The sequence below is a fragment of the Schistocerca americana genome, chromosome 1, assembly GCF_021461395.2.
Source record: "Schistocerca americana isolate TAMUIC-IGC-003095 chromosome 1, iqSchAmer2.1, whole genome shotgun sequence".
Lineage (NCBI taxonomy): Eukaryota > Metazoa > Arthropoda > Insecta > Orthoptera > Acrididae > Schistocerca > Schistocerca americana.
The window spans coordinates 381,549,600-381,564,499 of record NC_060119.1 but is presented as its reverse complement, the minus strand read 5'-3'; the positions used below and the strand labels follow the sequence as shown (position 1 = coordinate 381,564,499).

Below are 14,900 nucleotides of genomic sequence, written 5' to 3'. Positions count from 1 at the left end.
AAGCAATATATTCGATACCTCATCCAGAAACGCACCCTCTCGAAACCTGGACAGCAAGCTACACCGCGATGCAGAGCGCCTCTCTTGCAGAGTCTGCCATTTGAGTTTGCTAAACATCTCCGTAACGCTATCACGCTTACCAAATAACCCTGTGACGAAACGCGCCGCTCTTCTTTGGATCTTCTCTATCTCCTCCGTCAATCCGATCTGGTACGGATCCCACACTGATGAGCAATACTCAAGTATAGGTCAAACGAGTGTTTTGTATGCCACCTCCTTTGTTGATGGACTACATTTTCTAAGGAAACTCCCAATGAATCTCAACCTGGTATCCGCTTTACCAACAATTAATTTTATATGATCATTCCACTTCAAATCGTTCCGCACGCATACTCCCAGATATTTTACAGAAGTAACTGCTACCAGTGTTTGTTCCGCTATCATATAATCATACAATAAAGGATCCTTCTTTCTATGTATTCGCAATACATTACATTTGTCTATGTTAAGGGTCAGTTGCCACTCTCTGCACCAAGTGCCTATCCGCTGCAGATCTTCCTGCATTTCGCTACAATTTTCTAATGCTGCAACTTCTCTCTATATTACAGCATCATCCGCAAAAAGCCGCATGGAACTTCCGACACTATCTACTAGGTCATTTATATATATTGTGAAAAGCAATGGTCCCGTAACACTCCCCTGTGGCACACCAGAGGTTACTTTAACGTCTGTAGACGTCTCCCCATGGAGAACAACATACTATGTTCTGTTTGCTAAAAACTCTTCAATCCAGCCACACAGCTGGTCTGATATTCCGTAGGCTCTTACTTTGTTTATCAGGCGCCAGTGCGGAACTGTATCGAACGCCTTCCGGGAGTCAAGGAAAATAGAATCTACCTGGGAGCCTGTATCTAATATTTTCTGGGTCTCATGAACAAATAAAGCGAGTTGGGTCTCACACGATCGCTGTTTCCGGAATCCATGTTGATTCCTACAGAGTAGATTCTGGGTTTCCAAAAATGACATGATACTCGAGCAAAAAACATGTTCCAAAATTCTACAACCGATCGACGTCAGAGATATAGGTCTATAGTTTTGCGCATCTGCTCGACGACCCTTCTTGAAGACTGGGACTACCTGTGCTCTTTTCCAATCATTTGGAACCCTCCGTTCCTCTAGAGACTTGCGGTACACGGTCGTTAGAAGGGGGGCAAGTTCTTTCGCGTACTCTGTGTAGAATCGAATTGGTATCCCGTCAGTCCAGTGGACTTTCCTCTGTTGAGTGATTCCAGTTGCTTTTCTATTCCTTGGACACTTATTTCGATGTCAGCCATTATTTCGTTTGTGCGAGGATTTAAAGAAGGAGCTGCAGTGCGGTCTTCCTCTGTGAAACAGCTTTGGAAAAAGGTGTTTAGTATTTCAGCTTTACGCGTGTCATCCTCTGTTTCAATGCCATCATCATCCCGGAGTGTCTGGATATGCTGTTTCGAGCCACTTACTGATTTAACGTAAAACCAGAACTTCCTAGGATTTTCTGTCAAGTCGGTACATAGAATTATACTTTCGAATTCACTGAACACTTCACGCATAGCCCTCCTTACGCCAACTTTGACATCGTTTAGCTTCTGTTTGTCTGAGATGTTTTGGCTGTGTTTAAACTTGGAGTGAAGCTCTCTTTGCTTTTGCAGTAGTTTCCTAACTTTGTTGTTGAACCACGGTGGGTTTTTGCCGTCCCTCACAGTTTTACTCGGCACGTACCTGTCTAAAACGCATTTTACGATTGGCTTGAACTTTTTCCATAAACACTCAACATTGTCAGTGTCGGAACAGAAATTTTCGTTTTGATCTGTTAGGTAGTCTGAAATCTGCCTTCTATTACTCTTGCTAAACAGATAAACCTTCCTCCCTTTCTTTTATATTCCTATTAACTTCCATATTCAGGGATGCTGCAACGGTCTTATGATCACTGATTCCCTGTTCTGCACTTACAGAGTCAAAAAGTTCGGGTCTGTTTGTTATCAGTAGGTCCAAGATGTTATCTCGACGAGTCGGTTCTCTGTTTAATTGCTCGAGGTAATTTTCGGATAGTGCACTCAGTATAATGTCACTCAATGCTCTGTCCTAAACATCTGAGTGTCCCAGTCTATATCTGGTAAATTGAAATCTCCACCTAAGACTATAATATGCTGAGAAAATTTATGTGAAATGTATTCCAAATTTTCTCTCAGTTGTTCTGCCACTGATGCTGCTGAGTTGGGAGGTCGGTAAAAGGAGCCAACTATTAACCTAGCTCGGTTGTTGAGTGTAACCTCCACCCATAATAATTCACAGGAACTATCCACTTCTACTTCACTACAGGATAAGCTACTACTAACAGCGACAAGCTACTACTAACAGCGACAAACACGCCACCACTGGTTGCATGCAATCTATCCTTTCTAAACACCGTCTGTGCCTTTGTAAAAATTTCGGCAGAATTTATCTCTGGCTTCAACCAGCTTTCCGTACCTATAACGATTTCAGCCTTGGTGCTTTCTACCAGCGGTTGAAGTTCCGGTACTTTAGCAATGCAGCTTCGACAGTTTACAATTACAATACTGATTGCTGCTTGGTCCCACATGTCCTGACTTTGCCCCGCACCCTTTGAGGCTGTTGCTCTTTCTGTACTTGCCCGAAGCCATCTAACCTAAAAACCGCCCAGTCCATGCCACACAACCCCTGCTACCCGTGTAGCTGCTTGCTGCGTGTAGTGGACTCCTGACCTATCCAGCGAAATCCGAAACCCCACCACCCTATGGTGCAAGTCGAGGAATCTGCAGCCCACACGGTCGCAGAACCGTCTCAGCCTCTGATTCAGACCCTCCACTCGGATCTGTACCAAAGGCAGTCCCGTCGACGATGCTGCAGATGGTGAACTCTGCTTTCATCCAGCTAGCGAGACTGGCAGTCTTCACCAAATCAGATAGCCGCCGGAAGCCAGAGAGGATTTCCTCCGATCCATAGCGACACACATCATTGGTACCAACATGAGTGACCACCTGCAGATGGGTGCACCCTGCACCCTTCATGACATCCGGAAGGACCCTTTCCACATCTGGAATGACTCCCCCCCCCCCCCTCCCGGTATGCACACGGAGTGCACATTGGTTTTCTTCCCCTCTCTTGCTGCCATATCCCTAAGGGGCCCCATTACGCGCCTGACGTTGGAGCTCCCAACTACCAGTAAGCCCACCCTCTGCGACTGTCCGGATCTTGCAGACTGAGGGGCAACCTCTGGAACAGGACAAGCAGCCATGTCCGGCCGAAGATCTGTATCAGCCTGAGACAGAGCCTGAAACCGGAGAGGCCTTCCGTTCAGCCCTCCGGAATGTCTTTCGCCCCCTGCCACACCTCGAGATGACCTCCCACTCTACCACAGGTGAGGGATCAGCCTCAATGTGGGCAGTATCCCGGGCAGCCACAGTCGTAGTCCGATCGGGGGATGCGTGGGACGAGCTGGCGGTCCCCGACAAACCCCCATCCGGACCCCCACAGTGATGCCCATTGGCAACAGCCTCAAGCTGTGTGACCGAAGCCATCACTGCCTGAAGCTGGGAGTGAAGAGATGCCAACTCAGCCTGCATCCGAACACAGCAGTAGCAGCCCCTATCCATGCTAAAAACTGTTGTGCAAAGAACGTCTGAACTAATCTACAGAGAGCACAATCAATTCGACACAAAATTTAAACGGGTATTAAAATAGAAGATTGCCTAGTAAATGCAGTAAGGCTGCTACTTGCGCACTGCTGACACACTGCTCGGCGGCGGAAGGAGACTACACGATTTTACACTATTCAGGTACTAAAACGCGATGCTACAACTCTCAAATACTATAATAAGCCCGAAATTTATGAATTAAACGATGCAAGTACCAAAAACACGCAAAGAAATTAAGAATTAAACTATGTAACAAATAAATCAGCTAAGAGTATACGACTTGCTGCTGGCAGCTGCTTATCCAACGGCGGCAGGGAACACTTTTGTCCAATGCTGTTCTAATTTGTTGATCCCTTCCGAATAATAGGAATTACCCAAGTCTGCAAAATAGCTATTAGTTGCTGCAATCACCTCCTTGTTTGAATAAAATCTTTGTCCTGCCAGCCATTTCTTCAAATTGGGGAACAAATAGCAGTCCGAAGGAGCCAAGTCTGGAGAATAGGGGGGATGTGAAACGAGCTGGAATCCTATTTCCAATAATTTTGCAACCACAACTGCAGGTGTGTGTGCTTGTGCATTGTCGTGATGGAAAAGGACTTTTTTGCGGTCCAATCACCGGCGTTTTTCTTGCAGCTTGGTTTTCAAACGGTCCAATAACAATGAATAATATGCACCTGTAATAGTTGTACCCTTTTCCAGATAGTCGATGAGGATTATCCCTTGCGAATCCCAGAAGACAGTCGCCATTTTTGGTGCAGATTGTCCCTTGGTAACCCATTGTTTAGATTGTTTATTGGTCTCAGGAGTATAGTAATGTATCCATGCTTCATCCACAGTGACCAAACAACGCTTAAAGTCCTGTGGATTCTTCCTGAACAGCGGCAAACCATCTTTGCAACACTTCACACAACCTCGTTTTTGGTCAAGCGTGAGCAATCGCGGAACCCATCTTGCAGATAGCTTTCTCATGTCCAAATGTTTATGCAAAATATTATGTACCCATTCATTCGAGATGCCCACAGCACTAGCAATCTCATGCACCTTAACTCTTCTGTCATCCATCACCATATCATGGATTTTATCAATGATTTCTGGAGTCGTAACCTCCACAGGGCATCCGGAACGTCCAACATCACTTGTACCCATACGGTCACTCATAAAATTTTGAAACCACTTATAAACTGTTCTAATCGATGGTACAGAGTCACCATAATGTTTATCAAGTTTCTTTTTAGTCTCCTGAGGCGTTTTGCCTTTCATAAAGTAATGCTTAATCACCACACGAAATTATTTATCGTCAATTTTTTGACAATCACTCAACTTCCTTGATTCACACGAATGCCACACACAAAGAAATAGACTAATATGGCTGAAACTTGGCGTGCATTCTTTCCAAAGATGCTACTAACTAAACATGACCTCGATATGTGCCGGTGGTGCCACCTCTCTGACTTTGCATGGACTTTTCCAACGCCCCTTGTACTACTTTCGGGAGATCAACAGAGAACTCTCTACAACACTGCTTACTTTATGAATTTGAAATTTTTTTTATAGGTTTGTGAATTACATAGCAGGTTGGAAAAACCCTTCCACTTTTAAAAATATATCATACGTCTGCAATGACTAGTAAGAGGTCTGCAATACGTATGTCAATTTCATCAAATTACCACAAGTTGTAAAAGATGTTTTGCATTAATTGCCTGAAAATATCCTTGCTAGGCAATTAAAATTGCTTCAAAGGTTTTCATAGAATTTTAGTAATTGATTTTGCTGATATCACAGAACTAAATTTCGACCATTTGAATGACCTGCCCATCGCCAGAAATCTCAAATGTTATTGTAATCCTAATCTCTCGTCGACTGTGGTTGCCTCTCTCATTAACATATTTTATATCTTTATTTTATCTAATATTGACATTAATAACTTGTCCTACGCTGCAGGACTCGTTGGAAAATAACTTTTGGGCCCGTGGTTCTGATTCCAGTCAGTAACATGTGACTAATCACTCTGTTTTTCAAACCACTCTCGGAATCATTTCCTCTTTTTCATTGTTTTCTCTTGCTTGCAAGCTATAGCTAATATAATTGCAGCACAAGCTTTCCTTTGGGTGTTTGACATCTTAACCTTGTGAAACTGCATTGTCAACTGATAATTTTGGTCACTATTACTGTTGATGTGAGGTCACTTAAATTTATTGGTTATTTGACAAACTAATATTGTCAATAAATATTAAACATCTGCAGGTATACTTAAATGCTTGTGAAGCTAACATACAATATTTGTTGGTTTTCATATTTATACTTGTGTGTTATGAAAATATGTAGCTTAAGTGATACACCGCATTAAAAATTTGCCCATAATGCATCATTTTTAGTATGGTTTGTTGAGCTAAACTGTCGGAAAAGTTATGTCGGTGGGGAAACATGCTAAAAAGCTAGTTACAACAATGGGATTGCTTCTTATCACCTATTAATGCACATTTTGCTTCCTTTAATTAGTTTGTTTACAGGGGAAAGCTGTTTGTCTCCACTATTGTGCTGCAAAATGCTTTAGCACCATTTCACCGAATTTTGGAAGATTCACTATTTCTTTTTCAAGAGAACGCATCACAAAAGATGTAAGTCTGTCACAGTATTTTGTATGAAGGTTTTTAGCCGTTTTAGTGTTGAGAAGCAACATTATGCCTCTCCGGTCATCACTGGAAAAGTCACTGTTATCTTCAGTGGTTCAAAACATTCAGGAAAAGGCATGGCTAAGTTGTTTCATAGAGAAAATTCATTAAAGTCAAAACCGCTGATGGTTTCATGAAATCCATTTCAAGATGTAACTGAAACAAATTAAAAATTACTTTCAGTTCTTTTTCTGAGAAACAATTTGTTGGTTTTGAAAACAATGGCAGTTCAAACAGCTGTGCCACTAACTGATCATTAAAAATGGATTGATAACTGATCTGAAACTTGATGTGATCATAGATGTCTTGTGCACACACCATTCTGATTCTGCGAACCCTCCCAATGACAGTCAGTGTTAAGTAAAGCCCTAACTTGTTGGACAGATACTACAAAATAAGATACATATTCAACAGTTTTCACTGCATCAGTATTAGTTTGCTGTAGTTCACTAATAGGAATGTGACAATGAAGCATGAATTTATTTAAAAAAATGTAATCAGAACACAAACTCTCCATCTTGAAGGGAACGTGTCAATCCTATATCGTTGTTTATAGAAATGAAATGTCATATGGTGAGGGCCTCCTGGCAGGTAGATCTGATTGCCTGGTGCAAGTCTTTGAGAGGTGACGCCACTTTGTTGACTTGCACGTTGTTGAGGATGAAATGATGATGACACAAACACCCAGTTTCTGAGTGGAGGAAATAGAACCCAGCCAAGATTCGAATCCAGACAAAATTCAACAAGCTCTAACCTTTGACCACTTCAAAAAGTCTTATGATTGTATCCACAGATCTTCAATGATGAAGATACTAAGAAATTTTGGACTCCATTCCAAATTAATATAAATGATAAAATTAAGTCTAACAAACACACAATCTAACAAAGTTCAGAAGAGAAATATCTGAGCCATTTACAATTACAACAGGGTTAAGCCACAGAGATGGTTTATCGCCATTACTTTTCAACTGTGCTCTGGAGTACACGACATCGGAATGGTGCAAGGAAAGTCCTACAGGCTTAAGAACTGGAACCAATAAATGTCAAATAAACTTAAAAAGCCAGATGACTTAGTGCAACTAGCTAATAACATTCACGAATCCAGAAATCATATAACAAGACTACAAAATATAGCACAAAGAATAGGACTCCAGATCCCATTTGAAAAGATTGAGGTAATGGCGACAGATGCACTAGCAATCAATCACTTAACAGTAAACAAGGAAAGTAAAAATAGTGAAACAATTTGAATACCTAGGAGAAATTATAACATACAACCTGGACGAGAAACATGCATGGCGAGAAAGAACTAATAAAATGATAAAAGTCCAAAAATTAACATGTTCTACATAGAATATGAAAAACTAAATTAAAACATCAAAAGGCAGTGATTCAACCCGAGGTGACGTATGGAAGTCAAATCTTTTCAAAGTCCCTCAGAAAATCAGAATTGACAAAATCTTAACAGTAAGAGAGAAAAATAACTAGAATACACAAAAATACAAAAATCAAAAAGATGGACAATGGCGGATAGTGCCAACTGAAGTGGTGAACAGCGATCTGAAGCCCATTACAGATACTATACTGAAGGATTTCTTTATTTTGGTCACATTGTGAGGAAACCAGAAACCAGATTACCATGAAAAATTATTGTGGAACTTTGGAACATGGAACAATAAGTAGGATGGATACAGGAAATCACAATATGAAAGAGAAATAATTAACCCTGGATGATTTGCAAAACAAAACAGAAAATTTAATGAAACTGAAAAACATAAAGATAACAATCAAACCATACAATGACAAACAATGAACAATAAAAAGGTTATTTGCTTATGAGCAATGACGAAAAAGATCAGAGCAAAAGAAAAGGTACTGGGCAAATCCGAAAGAAAACATATTGACATGGATTATCAGAAAATGATCGACTGAAGTGGTCCAAAGAGGCCACAAAAGCAGAAGCAGGAGATGGACACTTCTTAGGACTGCATTTTTGTTGCTGGGAAAACTGCTTTAAAAATAAAAAAACTACGTTGAATGTAGAGCAGGCACTGCGTCTCTTGTAAATGTTCCCCCTAACAAAATAAGTTCTTCCTAAAATCTTCCACTGTTTTGTTATTATCTGAGGAGAAGGAGGAAATTTGTGTTTAACATACTGTCAACAGCGAGTTCATTAGAGACGGAGCACAAGCTCGGTTTAGGGAACGGTTGGGAAGGAAATCAGCTGTGCCTTTTCAAAGGAACCATCCCGGCATTCGCCTGAAGCAATTTAGGGAAATCATGGAAAAACTAAATCAGGGTGGCTGGACACGGGTTTGAATCGTCGTCATCCTGAATGCGAGTTCAGTATGCTAACCACTGCGCCCCCTCACTCTGTTAGTCATTATTCACCCTAAACGTTTTCCTTCAGTATTTATAGACTATGTATAGTAAAGCTATGTAATGTGATTACTATGCATTATGCTCGGATGATTCATTTCCACAGAATACGTGTGTGAGTGTGTGTGTAACTTCTGCTTGTTGTTTGTACACATTATCAGTGTAATCAGTGTACCATTAAAATTACCACAAATCAATAACTTCTTTCTGTATGACAAAAAGCACAATAAGGCATCAAAATTGTTCATGAAAATTATGCTGTTACCCAGTAGGGACTTGTACACTGTTACAATAAATATTACACTGTCCAATATTAAATCATAAGCACTTGGTTCTATGTCCTGGTCAACACAAAAAATACTTACTTCCATATTTCTGAATTTATATTAATTGTTTTTATTAAATTGAGCACTACGCCTTTAATCATGTTGGATCAGCATAAATTTGCATCCAATTTGTAACAACTTACTTAAAGAAGGAAGAAAGGAAGATTCCGATTGTCATATCATTGGTGACAATGTCATTAGAGATGGAGCACAAGGTCGCATTGGGGATGGTCCTGTCCTTTCAAAGGAACCATCCTAACATCTGCCTGAAGTCATGTGTGCAAATAACAGAAAACATAAATCTGAATGGCTGGACAGGGACTGTAATACACAGGATCATGCCAAGCAAAGCACTGCAGAATTTAAACCAGTCTTCATGTTGATGACAGTTTTACCGTTTACACTAGTAGAGCACTGTGGTATTTACACCGATGACAGCTTTGCCATTTTTACCTTAACTGTAGGTACTTTAATTGTAACAAAGAAAGCAAGAAACAAAAAAGGAAGCAAGTAATCATTCCATGTGGACAGTGAGATATGTTCAATGTATTACCTTTTTGGTGTCAACTTTGGAACTCTTTGGTTTTCCAACAGTAGGCATATCCTTTGTATGACCATCCGGAATATGAAATAATATTATAGGACCTGCAACACTGGTATATACACTGTAAAATAAAAAATAAATAAATAAATATAAGAAAGTAGTTGTAAGAATGAAATAATCACTATAGAAAAATGAAAGCAGATATTTTATTCTTACCTTGGTGGTCTATAGGGCCTGTCACATATAAAAAAGCCCTTCCTTTGAAGTTGTATGATATCACCCTTTTTCACAGAAGCTAATTCTGGATCACCCAGCAGATGTACCTCTGTCTACAATTAAAAACAATGGTAAATCAATCCAAATACAATACTATTTCAAAAGATATGTGTAATTATCATATACCTTTGTTTGGTGGTTAATGTAATCCTTGAAATCTTCATCTTTTCCCAAAATGGCCTTGCTAATAATATGATCAAAGTAGACACATGTGCAAGGTACAAAGGGTGCTTTACTTGTCACTGCCAACCATGTTAATTTTGGTGTCTTTTTGTAATCTTTATTTTCAATATTTGGTTCAGCTTCCACAGTTATTTCGCCGTTTGTGCTGAAGAGATGAAGGAGCCAACAAATTATTGCATTTTCCAGTGTATAAACACATTATGACAAATTAGATGCATTGTTCATTCCATACTCAGGGAGAGGAATTCCACACGGATGTGAAAAATGCCAGAAAAACAAAAAATACATAATGCATTGATAAGGAATGGCATGTTAATGTTTTAAATAGAATGAGGGAGAAATAGTCCTGAAATATGTGGAATAAGTAAAAATTTTTAAAAATATGGAAAGGATAGACAGCTACACACTACATACCAAAGGCATTGAGTCTCAGGCAAGCACAAAAAAAAGATGGAACACACACACACACACACACACACACACACACACACACACACACGTGCGCGCGCGTGCACGGGCATTGTCTCTTGAATGCTGGAGCCTGACTGTCAGTCGGTTCCAGCACTAAGAAACAGTGAGTATGTGGCCAAGTTGTGCTTGTGTGCAACTCAGTGGCTCCTCATGTGGCGACTAGTAAGTTATCCTTCCCATATTATTGTTGTTACCTCATCCAAGACATTCTATTGTCTGAAAAATTTTGCATACATTTTCATTTAAAAATTAAAAGAAAACTTATCACATGTATTTAAATATAATCATACTAAAGTCAATACTATAATTACTACGTTACAGCCATTAAGTATCATGGAAATAAAAGAGTTTACATAGCTTGTTTGCATAGATGGAGCAAGGACTCTCAAAGAACAGACAAGAAGGGTACAGGAACATTATAAAATAAATTTGTGGCACTACTTGATGAAAAAATAGTGTCAGTTGATAGCACGCGTTCTGAGGTATTTGGAAAAATGGGAGGGGGAAGTTTGTTTGTTTGCTTGTTAGTTTGTTTGTGTGTGTGTGGGTGGGTGGGTGGGGGGTGGGTGAGGGGGATTACACAGCCAGACAAAGTCTTAAATATACAATTAAGATCATGCCAGGTGGAAAAACAGAACTGTTGGATGCTACCATGGTCCACAGGTATGTTTGTTAAAATCCTAGTAAGGGGTTCTGTGAATGGTGCACAGTAATTATTTTGGTTGAAATGGCGATTCACCACGTGTGTCTATGTGCAAGATGTTTAGCTGGCAGTGACTGGAAATCTGTCACAGATTTTCTCCCTTCTTTCCTGTACTAAAGCACTATTCGTTAACCATGACAAAATCCGCACGAGTAGGAACTTGTTAATCCTTTCCATCCAACAGTGAGTGGTGCTCGACATTGCAAATTTTGTTTTTTACTCCAATGTCGAGCCTCATTTGACATGATCTTTTGCAGAGCTCTCAGATGCATCATTCTTAAACCTACCCGAACTAGGCATCAATGCTGCACAGTACTGCCATCTAGGGAAACCTGTGTGTAGCAGTTGTGTTGAGAGACAGGTTGTACTTATCACATTCATGTTAGTAGGCATGAAATGGCTAGTTCTTTAAGCACAGTCCTTTCTGAGGAAGAGATTGCAGTGGAGCATTTGGAGGGTTGTCTAAGTGAAAATAGGAGTGGCAATGATTTTGATCATGACAGTGATTGGTTGGTTGTTTTGGGGAAGGAGACCAGACAGCGTGGCCATCGGTCTCATCGGATTAGGGAAGGATGGGGAAGGGAGTTGGCCGTGCCCTTTCAGAGGAACCACCCCGGCATGTGCCTGGAGTGATTTAGGGAAATCACGGAAAACCTAAATCAGGATGGCTGGACGCAGGTTTGAACCGTCGTCCTCCCGAATGCGAGTCCAGTGTCAAACCACTGCGCCACCTTGCTCGGTTGACAGTGATTCATCAGTAAACAATTTGAGTGCAACACAATGGAAACTGTCCATCCTCAAGAGTTTTAAAAAATGCCACATGATAATTAGTTTTTTATTGTAATACTTACAAAAATATATTTGTTTTAATGTATACCCTAATGTCAGTGGCCTCATTATTTACACAACGGGGCTCGTGCAATTCTCTCCGATGTGCTTGGCAGCAGCAATTTAAATAAGAGTGCACAGAGATGCCCTGTGTCTGCATTACAGAATGCAAACAGTTAAGAATTTGTTTATAAAATAATTATTTGTCAAAACTTGCAATGTCTGCTTCAATTGGATGGTGAGATTCTGACAATGACAGAACCAGTCAATTCTCTTAGAGGAAAGTCAGAGTGTGCTTGTTCCAAGGACACTGAAGAAAAGATTTGCTGTAGGGAGAGTGAAGAGGAGACTACCTTCAGGGATGCTGTCGAGAACACACTTCATCTTAGACACCTGTGGAAGATATTCATAGAGAGAGAGAGAGAGAGAGAGAGAGAGAGAGAGAGAGAGAGAGAGAGATGTTTCCGACTTGGAGCAAAGTGCAGAGGTCGAGCTGGACACAGAACTTCCAGCTACTATTGCAGCAATGCTGCATACTTGCTCCGTTCAAGAGTGGTAAGCACGCGCCGTTGATGCAGCCACTGAAGCGACAGGGGCATGAAGTTGACTAATTTGCACTGGGGTTTCATTGCACAGATTTAATATTCACAGCCAGCTAATAGCACCTATTATGTGTGTTGGAGAAAGTATTTGTATTCGTTCTCTCTTCTCTGGGGATCTTTCTTTAAATCACTAATCATTTTTGCACTCATTGGCTGTATCCGTGATATAGTTCCATGCTATGCTTCCATGTGTCCACCAACCTGTATCAAAGCTGTAGTTCGTACCTATAGTCTCTTGTCAGCTTATTTACCAAATGCCTCACAACATATCCTATCAACCACCCCATCCTTTTCCGTGAAGCAGTGCTATAAATTTATTTTATCTCCCATGTGATTTAATGCCTGTCCTGTGAACCCATATTATACTCAGCATTTTTCTTCAACATCTCATTTCAAAAGCTGCTGCTGTTGCAACCACCCTATAGAAAACAGCATCATATCTGTGTGAAGTGCAGTACCAATACTTTCATGCTTTATTGGGCCACCACTAGTAACTTTCATTTAATAAGGTGTTATCCATTGTGTAACATGGTTTCCCTTAAATTTGTGTGATATTATGCGGAGCTTTCCTTCACTGTAGGTTATCGGGATTGGATCTGTAGCATCTCAGGGGTGTGCTAAGCTACACTGCTCAACCGACAGCACACAACATATTTAAACAATGAGTAGTTGACAAACACACAGAAACTTATTCACCAGTCATTTTATGTCAACTTTGTCTCTTCAACAAAAATACAAATTACTTTTAATCTCATTCTTTGCAACATAATGACGATAAGTTGGGCTTTTGGGGTGCTCAACTGCACGATAATCAGCGCTCGTGCAAAGATCCAACCTTTTACACAGTCCAATCTCACCACATTCATGGATGATGATGAAATGATGAGGACAACACAAACACCCAGCCCCCGAGTTTGCAACATAAATGTATGACTGCAGAGCAGCAATACATTGTTATTACTCTTCATGTAACTCTCACAGTTAGGCATCAGTTCTGGAAGAAGGATTCAGGTCTTGCAAGTGCACACTGATTCACAAAGTGATATTTTCACAAAGAAAGAAATTACTACTCATTTGAAAGTAGAGCATAAATGTGGAGATTTGTTTTTTTAGATATATTGACAGCTGCAGGTATTGCACCAATCGTTGATCTTCTGCAGGTCTTCCTGAATTTTGTTACCGTCTGCTGGTGTTGCAACCACCCTACAGACAACAGCATCATCTATGAGGGTACCACAGATTTTCTACCACACCAGATATGTGGAATTTACACCTTTTCTCTACCTTGTTTGGCTTAAGTGATATTCTTGGAGTTTCATTTTCATGATTAAGAGCTGAAAATTTGTTTTTATAGCAGCAACAGCATGTGTTCTGAATACAACAACTAATCAAAATCAAGAAAATCGAAAATGTCATTTACGCGGTATTGTTTAATGTATTTTCAATAAACATTTTTTCACACAATGAAATGAAATGATCGTATGGCATTGTTGACCAGGAGGCCCCATGCGGGGAAGTTTGGCCGCCGTATTGCAGGTCCTTTTTAGTTGACGCCACTTCGACGACTTGCGAGTCAATGATGATGAACACACAACACCCAGTTATCACGAGGCAGAGAAAATCCATGTCCCCGCTGGGAATCGAACCCGGGACCCCATGCGCGGGAAGCGAGAATGCTACCGCAAGACCACGAGCTGCGGACTTTTTCACACAAATAATGGTTCTATGTATACAAGACATACTAGACTGACAAATATTTTAGAGTATCAATGGAACTGACCTGTTAATCTTCTTGATCATCAGATTTCCCCAGTTTATAAATGTAGCATTTTCTCCTTCTTTCAGAAGATTTACATCCTCACTGTCGATTAGCAAATTAGGTCCTGTCCAAACAGTTTTGGAACCAACATCTGGATTCTTAGGGTGTTTCTGCGCAATCAGTGGTGCTTCAATTACCCCATTTACTTTCACATTTACGGCTCCCTCTGACAAGACAGCTGTGTATCTAGGGGCAATTGGATCTATTACCTGGAAAATGAAATAAACAGAACATTAATGGTGGATAATGATCAAAAATTGTATTATACCACATACATATACTTCTCATGAAAGACACAAATGGTTAGAAAAAAGGAACTTACATCAACTGCATGCAGAGTATAAATTGCAATGGAAATAAAACAACAGAATGTGATGTGCGAGATTCAAAATTTATATGTCG

General features: G+C 40.4%; 1 protein-coding gene across 1 annotated transcript in view; it reads right to left on the bottom strand.

Moving 5' to 3' along the window:
- The window catches only part of LOC124601218 (bifunctional glutamate/proline--tRNA ligase), a 252,178-nt gene that overhangs the window by 120,446 nt on the left and 116,832 nt on the right, over positions 1 to 14,900 (bottom strand). The window contains exons 10-13 of the mRNA XM_047136226.1: positions 14,460 to 14,707; positions 10,019 to 10,220; positions 9,833 to 9,945; positions 9,626 to 9,737 (exon numbers count right to left, since the gene is read on the bottom strand). Coding sequence (XP_046992182.1) covers positions 9,626 to 9,737; positions 9,833 to 9,945; positions 10,019 to 10,220; positions 14,460 to 14,707 — 675 coding nt within the window. The remainder of the gene's footprint in view (positions 1 to 9,625; positions 9,738 to 9,832; positions 9,946 to 10,018; positions 10,221 to 14,459; positions 14,708 to 14,900) is intronic.